This window comes from Pseudochaenichthys georgianus, chromosome 3, assembly GCF_902827115.2.
Source record: "Pseudochaenichthys georgianus chromosome 3, fPseGeo1.2, whole genome shotgun sequence".
In the NCBI taxonomy this organism is placed as follows: Eukaryota; Metazoa; Chordata; class Actinopteri; order Perciformes; family Channichthyidae; genus Pseudochaenichthys; species Pseudochaenichthys georgianus.
Window position 1 is genome coordinate 36,707,123 of NC_047505.1, and position 12,539 is coordinate 36,719,661.

General features: G+C 39.1%; 1 protein-coding gene across 1 annotated transcript; it reads left to right on the plus strand.

Moving 5' to 3' along the window:
* The first annotated feature begins 2,503 nt into the window (after window positions 1-2,503).
* LOC117467574 (adenosine receptor A2b) lies at window positions 2,504-7,273 on the plus strand. The gene is made up of 2 exons (XM_034111275.1): window positions 2,504-3,485; window positions 5,773-7,273. The coding sequence occupies exons 1-2, from the start codon at window positions 2,675-2,677 to the stop codon at window positions 6,066-6,068; spliced, it is 1,107 nt and encodes a 368-aa protein (XP_033967166.1). The 5' UTR covers window positions 2,504-2,674; the 3' UTR covers window positions 6,069-7,273.
* Window positions 7,274-12,539: the final 5,266 nt, after the last annotated feature.

The window sequence follows — 12,539 nt, forward strand, 5'->3', positions numbered from 1 at the left end:
GAAATGAGAATATTAACCCAAGAGTCTCAGTCCATCCCTTCTTCCTCAGTGTTAGACATCACCAAGAGAAATCCACTCATTACGACAGCGAGAAACACATATATCAAACACAGAGAGCTGTCAGTTGTCCTTAGGGGGATCCAGCCGTGGCAGCAGAAAAGCTGTGTGTCTTTGGGCCATATACTGTAGAAATATATATATACAGTCTGTGTGTGTGTGTGTGTGTGTGTGTGTGTGTGTGTGTGTGTGTGTGTGTGTGTGTGTGTGTGTGTGTGTGTGTGTGTGTGTGTGTGTGTGTGTGTGTGTGTGTGTGTGTGTGTGTGTGTGTGTGTGTGTGTGTGTGTGTGTGTGTGTGATACTTTTTATAGTAACGTATAGTTTCCTCCCATGGCACCGCAGCTTACATACAGTAACATAAGAGCTTTGTAAGGAGATGTCAACATAAAATATGAATTACACTACCAGAATTTTCTTTTAATCTAACATTCTTTTCTGCATATTAAGACAAAGAAAAATTATTATTTAAGAAAATAATTTAACATTTATTTCCACAAAGTCTACTTCTCAAGGTCATAGGAAGAATTTACTTTTATCAAGGTTTAAAATCCTTTTCAACCCTTCATAGAAATGGGTGACACTAAGGCCTGTAAAATGGCTTTTGATTGTGTTATGGGGGAATAATTAAATAATATGTGGCATTATAGGCCATGGGGACGCAGGATAGTGTGGGACTGCATCCTGGAAGAGTGTGTTGATATGTGTTGTTTAATGGACTGCCTGTCACACAGAAGAGTACCTTTGAAACAGATGGTTACCTGAGTGGGAAAGGTCAGTGACAATCTTTTCTTGCCCTTTTCTTTGCCCTTGCGTCATGCAGGTTTTTTTAAAGGAGAGAATTTGACAGCTACCACTCAGGAGTGCAAACAAAACACTTAAGCTTGTCATTGGAACAGGAGGTAGAGAAAAAGCATGACACTGATGGTCTGCGATCGTGGAAATTGGACCATGATTGGCTGTAAAACGTCAGTCTCCCTAGGCTGTGACAGCGTGCACAATTTACGTGGGACCATAATAGTGATCTATTGTTGACTGACTCATTGTTATTGTTGTTGATGAAAGCTGCCAAGGTGGGCTGCCCTGCAAATGTAGAGCTTGATGGAATGGGGGCAGTCTATAGTGGCATCTTTATTTGCTTCCCCCAGGCATCTTGCAAAGAACAACATATTTGTTTAAGCGATACTTAGATCCGTTATACAAGGTTTTTTGTGTCAAAATGTTTCTGTCATACTAATAACCCCTGAGATATTTTGGAAACATGTATAGAACTCACTGTTGAGGCAACACTTCACACTCACATCACATATTAATTCCAATTACCGAGACAACCCTTCTGAATGCATTAAAAGCCCTGAGCTGCTGAAAGTGTCTTGCTAATTGTAATTAATAAATCCACAGAGAGAGCTAACAGGTAAGCTTCTACAAATCTTTACTGAAGTGTGGATTAGCCTCGCACCCGTGTATAATTTGTTAACTAGCTGTATCAATATGGTGGATTACTATTGCATCTAAAAGTCCTGATATCTACAGACAACTGCATCAGTAGCGGGTCACAGAAAGAAAATTTGACAGTTTGACTGTGTGCCTAAATACTATGCTCTATCTCTGTTATTTTTTTACTATCTTGATACACTAGTCACATGCTTTGAATAAATAGATTGCTGTAATCTAAGTGTGCAGTTAAAAATGTGGTTTTGCATTAAACAAGAGCTGCAACCATTGTTCTCATCTCATCACTTCACAGCTATGACACATGAGGTGTGATATAACTAATAACTCCCTTAATGTACTTGTGGAATATGAGGTTGTATAAAGATATACCTGATAAATGAACACCCTATCCTTTGTAGAAAACCATTACACTCTTCCTTTCTGCCAATCCCTGAGTCAAGGCTATAGGAGCCCCTCTTAATTGATAATTAAACTATCAAATTGGTTGCATATCCAAACTCCTGAACACACATATGCATGAGTTAAATATAAATATAAATGTATTTGGATTCTATACCTACATGAATTACTTAAGCATAGTGTTCATAATTTGTGACTGATGAAATATTGCAATTCATTACTTCTTTTAGATGATTCTTTATTTACTTTTTTTGAAATATAATACCCTTCAGCTGTCTTGTAAATAGCCTTTTCTATTTTTGGAAGGATTATTTTAGTTATAGCCTATACTGTGTTAATATAACATGAAGCAAATGAAAATAGTATAGGCTACCTTTATGTATCATGCTGTAGAAATAACACATCATTAACTACAACTGAGAGACCTAGCCTATATATATAAAGTATATAATTTACAAAATGTGAAATGAATTGTAAATATTAAGAAACTTTACAAAATGACAATCATTCGCCTAGTTATAGTTTTTAAAGTAGCCTTTGATGTTGATAACAGTTGAGACTTGCGACACTGCTTTGTTGGATGCTGTGGGCTGTTTCCACCCTGATTGCACCAGGTGTGTCTCTGATTGTTGAGCCTCAAAGCAGCTGCAGCGCTGCTTCCTGGTGTAACTCTCCAGCTTTGCTTATACTCTTGCGTACTTCCAACCCCTATTTTTTGCATCACGTGCCCTATGTTTTGGTCGCTTCAATGCCACTGTAAGGCAAAATGTATTCAACGCTCAACTTCTCCACTTTTGACGATTCTAACCTGTCGGCCCTCACAAGTGTTGACCCTCATAGACTTCAGGAGCAGACACACCGCTCCGTTAAAATAAGCATAATTATCGTTTTAGGTGTGATGATCACTTTGGGAAACATTGCAGTTCTCCTGGTTATTACTTCATCCGTGGCTGGTTGGTCAAAGAACTCTCGGTACTTCCTGCTCTCTCTCACCGCTGCAGACTCTGCGTTTGGGCTGCTGGTCATGCCCTTGAATCTGTGGGTGAGTCTGCTGAAGGACTACACCGAAGGGCCAGACGCTCTTTGTCACGTCGTGGCCTTTTGCAATGCCACCGTCTACTCCACCTGCATGTACACGCTGGCCACGATAAGCCTGGAGAGATATATTGCAGTGTTTTACCCTCTGCAATATTCCTCTCTGATGACTAGAAAAAGGACCCTGCTCCTGATTGCCTTCGCCTGGTGCTTCCCTCCCTTCCTACTGTTGCCAATATCATTTCCAGTTGGGATTATCGAGGTTCATTTTTCTACCGCATCCCTGGTCTGCAATCCGTCCTACTCGACAAATGTTGGATACACCCTCAGCTTGACATGTCTGATATTTTTCCCCTGCTCCATCATCATGACACACGCAAACCTGAGAGTGTGGTGTGCTGCAAAGAGACAGAGCCTGAAGCTGCGCAAATACACATGTGCGCGTCGCAGCAGACACAATGTGGCATCCCGAGTGCTCGTGCCTGTGATGGCAGCATACTACGCCTGTTGGACACCTTGCATGGCAGCTATGATCTACAACGGTAAGCATTGAATGAGTGGACATAAACATGAAACAAAATGTTTTAAAGTTATGAAAAGGCCTGCCATATTCCATATAGCCATAGATGACTCCCTTAATCTTCCCTAATTGTGTAGAAGACACCACGATTGGAAATGTGCTTCCAATGTATAGCATTCAATTAATTAAAGTGTATACATTGGTGGAATATATCAATAATGGCTGTCCTGGTGCAACAATTCCCTGGCATCATTTTTTTTAAAGTTCAAATGTTCCTGCAAATTCCATAGTGAGAACACCTTGTTTGGCTCCAGTCTGCACATTAACCACAATTTGACTACCTTTCACACTCAAATAGAATGTTGTCTCTACGAAAACAAAGACAAATGGGTTTGGATCATGGGTGAATGTAATATCTTAAAGAAAAACAGAGAATGTAGCTTATGCATCCTGTTAGTTTGTGCCATATCTGGACTAACTGTTGTAACAATATGACCGTTGCTGATTTGTATAACCAGGTTCTTCAATTATGTAGTTTAGGAGTTTATATCTGAAGCTCCTGATGTCTTCCTGCAATTCATCTTACAATTAGCTACTGAGCAGTGGCTACTTGGGCAGCTGAAATGTTATAATTGTAATAATATATATATATATTTTTTTTATTCTGGTTTTGAATAAGGCAAGGCAAGTTTATTTATATAGCACTTTTTAACACAAGGCAATTCAAAGTGCTTTACAAAAAATGAAAGACATTAAGAAAATGGCATTTAAAATCAGTCATTAAAAAGAAAAGCTAATAAAATAAACATTAAAAGATAAAAGTTACAGTGCAGTCTAAGATATGAATAGTTCAATTAAACATTAAAAGAAAAAAATACATGGATAAAAGTTACAGTGCAGTCTAAGATATGAATAGTTCAATTAAAAGCAGCGACAAAAAGAAAAGTCTTCAGCCTGGATTTAAAAGTAGTCAGAGTTGCAGCGGACCTGCAGGTTTCTGGGAGTTTGTTCCAGATATTTGGAGCATAATAACTGAACGCTGCTTCTCCATGTTTAGTTCTGACTCTGGGGACAGAAAGCTGACCAGTCCCTGAAGACCTGAGAGATCTGGATGGTTCATAATTTAGCAGGAGATCAGAAATGTATTTTGGGCCTAAACCATTCAGTGCTTTATAAACCAGCAGCAATATTTTGAAATCTATTATTTGACACGAATAAGGGAGAAAGCCCTAAGTCAAAGTTCAAACAGTGATACTTTACCCTTTTTTATTATGTATTTACTTATTTCAGCTGTGACTGTGCAAAGAAAAATGTCTGTCAAATGTATTTAGGTATCAGGGGCATCACTATAACGATGCAAAGACAGTTTCATGACTACGGCCTTTTAAAAAAAAAAGATTTTTCTCATTTCCCCGACCTTGTGCTGTCTTGGAGTAATTAGGACTGAATGTCGTGTCACAGCTGAATATTTATAGAAGTGAAGACCTTTTCCAAAGAGGGCTGTAATTCATCTGATATGAATGAAAATCCCTGCAAAATGAAGCTGACAGTATTGAGTTAAACTTCAAAGTGTGCTGCTGTCCAAATGCTACTGAGCCTCACTGTAAAGTAGTTTCATTCGCTTTTAAGCACATACAAGACAATGTGAAATCATGTTTATATCTCCTTGTAAATGTGCCTATACAAATATAATCTCTTATCTGTTTAAAAACAGACTTTTGACCATTATCTCATCACACTCGGATTGGGCTTCTGTAATAGCATTGATGCTTGAATGAACCAAACATCTATTGATGATCTCCAAACTGTTTTAGTTTCCCAGTATGCTTTAGAATAGATTTAGCTGATTACACTTAAGGCTCTTCATGGCCTCTCCTTGCTTTATCTCTAACCTTTTTAGTCACATATGCAGTAGTAAGGTGTAATCCCCAGGTATAGAGGTATTTTGTCAAAGATTGGGCTTAAAACTGAAGGAGACAGTGTTTGCAGCTAGGGACCAGAGGCCTTTGAACAATCTGCCTGAGAACATCAGTCTGTGAGGCTGAGTCAGTGATTCCCCTTTTTAAACATACTTCTATAGGAAAGACTTTCCTGATTTCAACTTGAGTTTTGATTACCTTTTGAACTATATTAATATTTCATGTAGACATTTTTATCTTTCCTACCTTTTTTCTACCCTATGGATTTATGACATGTTTTATTTTGCTGTCTTTGTGTATAACTTTGTATGGTGGAATTTGAAAATGAGTAAAGATTATTATTAGTAGTGATAGTAGAAGTATTAAATCCCCATGTGTTTTGCCCCACAGCGGTCTCAGGAAGCAGTGTACCAGAGTGGCTTGAGTTTGTGGTGGTGTGGCTGCCGACCTCCAATGGTTTCCTCAATTGCATCTTCTACTTCTGGATAAACCGAAGCTTCCGCAGGAAATTCCACCTTGTGCTCCAGAGGATGCTTCTGACCCTCTGCCCCAAACTGTCTGACACCCTTGGGTGCTGCAACCCTTCAAATACAGATTTTGTGTCGGGAATTACAGATAATAACAACAGTGTCTATGAGCGTTCCTCCAGCGTATCCTCCACCTGCACACTGTTGTCTTTGGCTTAGGACCTGAAGAGCACCACTGGCATGGTAAGGGACGGGGTCAGTGACCTTTGTATTGTCTGTCTTTCGGATACTGAGATATGGCTCTGATAAGTTGCAGTGCAAATGGGATGGCGCTAAGACAGGCTATAATGGCAAGTAATTGAACTGTACAGTCTACATCATTGTAATTTGAGTTATATTAATTATATTCTACTTTTTATATATTTTTTTTATACATTTGCATTTGCATATAGTGTTCAGTTGAGTGGGACACAGGCTCAGTATAGAAACTATTTGGATTTTTTTTGTTTTACTCATGCAAACAGTATTGCCAAGATTAGATTTTTTTTGTCTTAAACCACCTTTTTAGATGTTTTATAGTTCGCCATCTACCTTGTCTGTGCGTCAGAAATGCCCACCATTATTCGGCATACAGCTATATAATGAGCCTTATTTTAAAGTGTCAGCGGTTGCATATTTAGACTTGTTGCCTCTGTCAACATATTTCACTTCAAACATTTGAGGATATTCAATTATTTCATCACAAGAGACTGATATTTAGAGTCCAATTCATATAAAATATTTGTGAACTAACATCACTATCTGATTGCGAGCACTTTGAGGACGGAGGCCGTCTACCTCCTTTCACTTCAAACAGTGCGTCTAAGACCTTTGCATATAACAGCTGGGAGAAGTTAACCTTTAAGTCAAGGCATTTCAATGTATGCAAGGAGAAAAGCAATTATGCAGCTACACTGTAGAAAGGTCAACACATTTGTGCCGTCAAGAGATAATTTGGGTAACTTCTGAAGCTGCGGTTGTTTATTTTGTGATATTAAGCCCATGATCCTCTCAGTATCTTCTAATCCAATATGAAATTGGTGACGCCCATGTCATGTTTATCTTAATAGGTTAAACTGCCAGAGTGAAGGTTTATTTACGTTTAAAGTTAATCAAGAGTATTGTTTTCCCCAAAAATCTAAAGAAATTGAAATTCAGAAACATTTTATATACCTTTTTAGCCCTTTGTGTTTCTGCTTGGTGTCACCATCGTTCATGTTAGTGCAGCTGCAAATGAGTGTCCTCTAACTTGTGTAAATTATGTGTATACTAAATTATGTAAAAACAATAACTGACTAAAATATTACCTGTGCATTTATACATGTTATGTTTCTAAAGTCCACATTTTATAATGAATTGGTTTATGGATAATCTGTGAAATAAAGCATCATGCCTTTGAATTGTGTCATCACTTTTTAATTGCATTGTAAGCATTGGCTAACAAATAATACATTGGAAATGGCATGTAATACATACATTTAATAAATAATAAACTATTAGCATTACTTAAAATTACTTGTGTAATTAAAGAATAGACATCTGGGTCAGCACAAACAAAGTGTTCACCTCAATCAGTTTTACATCCTGTAAAGTGTATTCTGATGCAGCATTTGAATTTGATTGTGTGATTACTGCAATGCCATGTTCGATAATAGATTGAGCCAGTGGTAATGAGTTAAACAGCATTATTGAAATTAATCAGAAAATGAGAATATAATGCTTTGGCTTCTGAATTTGTCTTTAGTACTTGTGTAGGAGCCAATTAACGGTGGGTATAAAGGTAGGAACCTATGTGTGTTGGTGAGAGGTTCCGCCGGAAGCCCAGTTTTTGACCACACACGGGGGAACACACATACGGGATTACAAGCAAAACAAAGGTATTGTGTAAACGGTAATATCGGGTGGTGAATATGGAAAGAAACAAGTGAATGGAAACCAATGGACTGTTTCAAACTGGAAACTTTGTTTCTGACCTTTATTCGGCAGCAAACTTGTGTGCGTCAATTACACCCACCAAGCGGATCCTCAGAGGCTTAAAGCGTTGGTTAGCCTCTACAACTAGTCAAAAACTAGCCTTTTTTGGAGTTACACAAGAGGACATTTTTCGTTGCGTTTATTGAATGCTGAGAGCGGCCGCTCACCTTCTACCGGACGCCGAGAGGAGGACAACAGCACGCCGGCTGCTCAGCTGTTATCAGCCACCTGACGCCGAGAGGAGGACGGCTACAACTCGTTTGCTCATCTGCTGCACAGGAAGGCGACAGGAGCAATGCGCTGAATGGTGCCGGGAAGCTTTTCGCCGCTTGGCACGGAACTACGTTCATCTAAAGGAGGTATGCGCGCTACAACCGGTTTAAATGGCCATAGGAATTAAGTTGTGTGCACACTAGGGATGTGCATCTCCATCACTGAGGCCGATGCGATGCGCATCTCGATACGTTGCCACGATACGATACATTAACGATACATTTGAAACACCAGGCGATGCGATACGATACGATTCACCCCTGTTGCGATACAGTTCGATTTGATTCAACATTATGCGATTCGGTGCGATACGATGCGATTCAACACTATGCAAAAATAATGATACTTCAATATGGTACGACTGAGGATTTTTGTTTTATTCCTTATATGCAGCAAATCATACATTAACAAAAAAGTGCTTTACATATTTGGTACTGCACATCCCATCATGCCGTTTATTTTTTTCCCTTTAAAAGCTCTCCAGAGTACAGTACAATTGTATAACACCTCACAGTTAAACAATGTAAGGATGCATTGCTCATGATTAACAATGTGCAATAACAGCTACCATAGAGCCATGCCCATACAGCTGCCAGCCTGATGTGCTTAACACTCATTCATAGGCTAACTCACCAGTGAGCAGAAAGCAGTGGGTTCTATAACAATAAAGAATACAAATAACCTTTCACAAACAGGTATTTCATAACTGCTTACAGTAAGGAAGACATTTAAATTATTATTGGCCGTCACAGGCTGCTGTAAACTAAACACCACTCTCTCTGACAGAACACCTCACTGAGTGATTTAACTCATAGTCTAACTTTCAGGTTTCTCTTTTCAGCCGCAGACCCCATGTCGCCTCTTTATGTGCGTCACTAAGTTCCTCGTACTACTTGTGTACTTTAAAGTGGCTCGGCATCGTTAACAATTTGCGAGCAATTTTTCAAGTTGACCGTCTGTAGTATATAATGCCACGCACATTAGGCCGCAAGGTGAACCTCGAAAAGTCCTCTAGAAAAGAAATCCCGCTCCACAGAAGTGGAACTACACAATCTTTAGTTCATAAAAAAGAACGAGTCATGCTTATCCACCAAAAAAAAGTTTGTCGCTAAAATTCCTGCCAATTCTTCTAGGCACGTAATTATTGGCTGAACTAGTCCCTTCAAAGCGTAATAATATCTTGGTCCAAAGTAGTGCCACGGTTCGTCACGTGATCGTGCTACACCAATTGGGTGGCTGCATATTGTCAACAGAAGTGAAAGATGGCCGCCTACATGGTTGCGCTAAACCAGACCAAATGGATTCTAAACAGTGCTGTATGCTTGTTTTATGTCATGTTTTGTCATATGTCTTCATACATCACTAAGTCCGAGGTATTTGCGTTATATACGCGGTATTTGTGAGAGGTTTTACTATCTGGGAACAGAGTTGACCATCGAATCAACATTGACTAGCAGCGTTTATCAGCCAACTCCAGCTACAAACAATTTCCCCACGGGAATTAATAAAGTATATCAAACTCAAATGTATCAAACTATCATTCCTGGACTACCATGTTCGCATCGCTAGGTTCATTGGCTGAGCTCGTGGATTATTCCATTAGACTGAGGACTTTTTGTCTGTCTGTTGTTACCCTGTACACATTAAATGCACTCTTAAAATGACTTGATTTCATACATAGCTGCATCCAAGAAGAAGGTTAACTTGTTACGTTAAGTAATTTAGATCAATAAAAAGCAGTACTTCCAGGCTGAAGACTTTTCTTTTTGTCGCTGCTTTTAATTGAACTATTCATATCTTAGACTGCACTGTAACTTTTATCCATGTATTTTTTCTTTTAATGTTTATTTTATTAGCTTTTCTTTTTAATGACTGATTTTAAATGCTATTTTCTTAATGTCTTTCATTTTTTGTAAAGCACTTTGAATTGCCTTGTGTTGAAAAGTGCTATATAAATAAACTTGCCTTGCCTTGCTTTTACCAATGTCCATTGATTAATTTATTTACTCATTCATCCCTCCACAAATGAAAACAACACTGATGAACCATAAAAACGAGATTTATTGCAAATATAAAAAGGTATGACGTAGAAAACAGTACAAAACAGAATAAGGACATGTAATGGAGTATAATTGATTGGTGTCAGGTGATCGTGATCCGCAGCCACGGCTGGGCGGAGCGGCTGATTGGTGCTGTGATGGCCTCAGCTGGTTAAAAGAGTCCTGCTGATTATACTCTGTGTTCTGGTTTGGTTGTGAAGCCACACGGTTTTTTGACCGCTGCATTGCACTGCAGAGAAGAGACTATTTGTTTATTTAAAGGACGAACACTGTTTCAACCTCATCTGGTAAGATACGATAACTTGGAAATAAATGTACCAAAAACAAACGTATCTCAGTGATGTGTGAGCGCGTCGGCCAGGCGCTAAAACCAAAAGAACAGAAAAGAGCTTAAGAAAGGTGGAAAGAAGGCTCTTTTATTCCTATTCCTCACTGTCAGTGTCAGGGCAGTCATCGTTCTCTTCCTCTGTTTCTTTTTTATTTGCACAATTTGAGCAACGACATAAGTCTGTGCAACAGAGTCCTGCAGAGAAGCATGAACATCTGCCTTTCTCACAGGCGGACTCTTTGCAGCTGCAGTGTATCACATGCAACACACTGTCAGGGGCAGGATTTCTTGTCATCCAGGTGACGTGTAAGTTCCCATCCTCTATTTCCCAACCATATCCAGCAGGTGATGGAGCATTAATTTCTCTTTTGAGACAGGACCTCATTATTGCTGCCTGGTAATTTGCCCTTTTGCAGTGCTGATGGAGGGCATCAGGAGTAGGGGGCATGCTTAATTCTGGCAAGGCCGATGATGCCATACAGAAAGCCTTGTACCTAGCATCATTTACATCTTCGGCTGCTGGCTGATCATATAGGTGACATACATACCGGCAAAGAAGTGCAAATGTTGATTGCTCCAAGTCAAAGTTAGTACCTAAACTTCTAAAAGCCTTAAGGTAGTCATCTTTCTCACATGCAACAGCAAATGACTTTCTTTTACCTTTGCCATAGAAAGCGCTTGTGGAGTCACACCCAGAGAACGTGTGAATTCCAATCAAGGCTGTGCAGCATGTTGGGCATGTAAAAACACCCGTGTGTCACATTCCTCATGATCACACTGCAGGTCTTCAACAACATCAACAGTGGTTGTTAAACTTGTGCTTTTCAGCCACCACGTTCCGAGAGTCTCCCTTCAAGCCGAGCCACCGTTGTAAGCTTGTCCTGTACGTATTCCATCTTGTATTGGCAAAATAATCAACCTTTTCGTGCTTCACAGACGTAATATGCCTGTAACAATGTTTGTGTGTTGATAATTTTGACTTTGAGACTTTCTGTTGCATCTGGAGCATTCTTTCCACCTTTCTTAAGCTCTTTTCTGTTCTTTTGGTTTTAGCGCCTGGCCGACGCGCTCACACATCACTCAGAGATACGTTTGTTTTTGGTACATTTATTTCCAAGTTATCGTATCTTACCAGACGAGGTTGAAACAGTGTTCGTCCTTTAAATAAACAAATAGTCTCTTCTCTGCAGTGCAATGCAGCGGTCAAAAAAACGTGTGGCTTCACAACCAAACTAGAACACAGAGTATAATCAGCAGGACTCTTTTAACCAGCTGAGGCCATCACAGCACCAATCAGCCGCTCCGCCCAGCCGTGGCTGCGGATCACGATCACCTGACACCAATCAATTATACTCCATTACATGTCCTTATTCTGTTTTGTACTGTTTTCTACGTCATACCTTTTTATATTTGCAATAAATCTCGTTTTTATGGTTCATCAGTGTTGTTTTCATTTGTGGAGGGATGAATGAGTAAATAAATTAATCAATGGACATTGGTAAAAGCAAGGCAAGTTTATTTATATAGCACTTTTCAACACAAGGCAATTCAAAGTGCTTTACAAAAAATGAAAGACATTAAGAAAATGGCATTTAAAATCAGTCATTAAAAAGAAAAGCTAATAAAATAAACATTAAAAGAAAAAATACATGGATAAAAGTTACAGTGCAGTCTAAGATATGAATAGTTCAATTAAAAGCAGCGACAAAAAGAAAAGTCTTCAGCCTGGAAGTACTGCTTTTTATTGATCTAAATTACTTAACGTAACAAGTTAAACTTCTTCTTGGACGCAGCTATGTATGAAATCAAGTCATTTTAAGAGTGCATTTAACGTGTACAGGGTAACAACAGACAGACAAAAAGTCCTCAGTCTAATGGAATAATCCACGAGCTCAGCCAATGAACCTAGCGATGCGAACATGGTAGTCCAGGAATGATAGTTTGATACATTTGAGTTTGATATACTTTATTAATTCCCGTGGGGAAATTGTTTGTAGCTGGAGTTGGCTGATAAAC